This window comes from Perognathus longimembris, chromosome 14, assembly GCF_023159225.1.
Source record: "Perognathus longimembris pacificus isolate PPM17 chromosome 14, ASM2315922v1, whole genome shotgun sequence".
Taxonomy (NCBI): Eukaryota; Metazoa; Chordata; class Mammalia; order Rodentia; family Heteromyidae; genus Perognathus; species Perognathus longimembris.
In genome coordinates, this window is record NC_063174.1 from 55841544 (window position 1) to 55842524 (window position 981).

General features: G+C 49.8%; 1 protein-coding gene across 1 annotated transcript; it reads left to right on the forward strand.

The window, feature by feature from the left end:
* The first annotated feature begins 321 nt into the window (after positions 1-321).
* Positions 322-582, forward strand: LOC125363551 (mitochondrial import receptor subunit TOM7 homolog). The gene has a single exon (XM_048362846.1). It carries the CDS (start codon positions 322-324, stop codon positions 487-489), a length of 168 nt encoding a protein of 55 aa, XP_048218803.1. The 3' UTR covers positions 490-582.
* Positions 583-981: the final 399 nt, after the last annotated feature.

Consider the following 981-nt stretch of genomic DNA (forward strand, 5'->3'; position numbering starts at 1 on the left):
TCCCCACTGAAAGAACTCAATCTCCTGGGTATCTCCTTTATGTCTCAGCCCGAGCCATGCCCCGGAACTCCCACCCAGCCCCAACCCTGGAGAAGGATGTCCCTCAATCCATTGTGAGCTCAGACACTCACAGTGACAAGAGCAGGAGGGACCCTTGTGGTCATCTGACCTTGTGCCTTCTGTCCCTTGAGCCCCACCTTCCTGCCGCTAGGAGCCTCTGGCCAGCCAGTCCTTTCTCCAGCCCTCAAGAAGTTCCCAACACATTCCTTCTGATTTCGGCCAAGGCTGTGAGTTACCTTGGTGTTCCTAGCAGCTATCACGATGGTGAAGCTGAGGAAAGAGGCCAAGCAGAGGCTGCAGCAACTCTTCAAGGGCAGCCAGTTCACCATCTGCTGGGGGTTTATCCCTCTCATTATTCACCTGGGATTTAAAAGGGGTGAAGATACTGGGATGCAGGAACCAACAGTTTTAACCCTACTTTGGGGATAAAGGACTATTTGGTCATCTGGACTTAGAAGCAATACTCGAACAAAGACACCATGGAAGGTGTGTGCTCTTGATAGGATAAGACATAGGACATAGTTCAGGTGGCCAGTCTTCAGACTGATGGCACAGGGATCTTCTCAGAAGCATCTGTGATGGAGTAGAGACTCTACTGACTTATTTATCATACATACACTTTCAAAATAAATATTTTCAACAATGTTAAAAAAAAAGAAGTTCCCAACAGGAGTGGGAGTCATGGCACAGTTGGTGGAGTGCTAACCAGTGAGTGAGAGCGTCAGACACCAAGGTTGTGTCCAGCTCTCACACCTAAAAAACAAGATAAGCAAAGAAATAACCAATCCACTGGAGTTGGAGTTGTGCTTCATTGGGGGAATGTGAGGGGCTGCTCTGGGGAGACCCTCCGGAGGCCCCTGTGGTTGACAGAGGCCTTGAATCACAAAGTCCCTGCAGCCCTTCTGGTCCTGGGAGGTGGAA

Excerpts from the sequence above, each read along its gene's own strand:
- LOC125363551 (XM_048362846.1), top strand. The coding sequence starts at position 322 with ATGGTGAAGCTGAGGAAAGAGGCCAAGCAGAGGCTGCAGCAACTCTTC.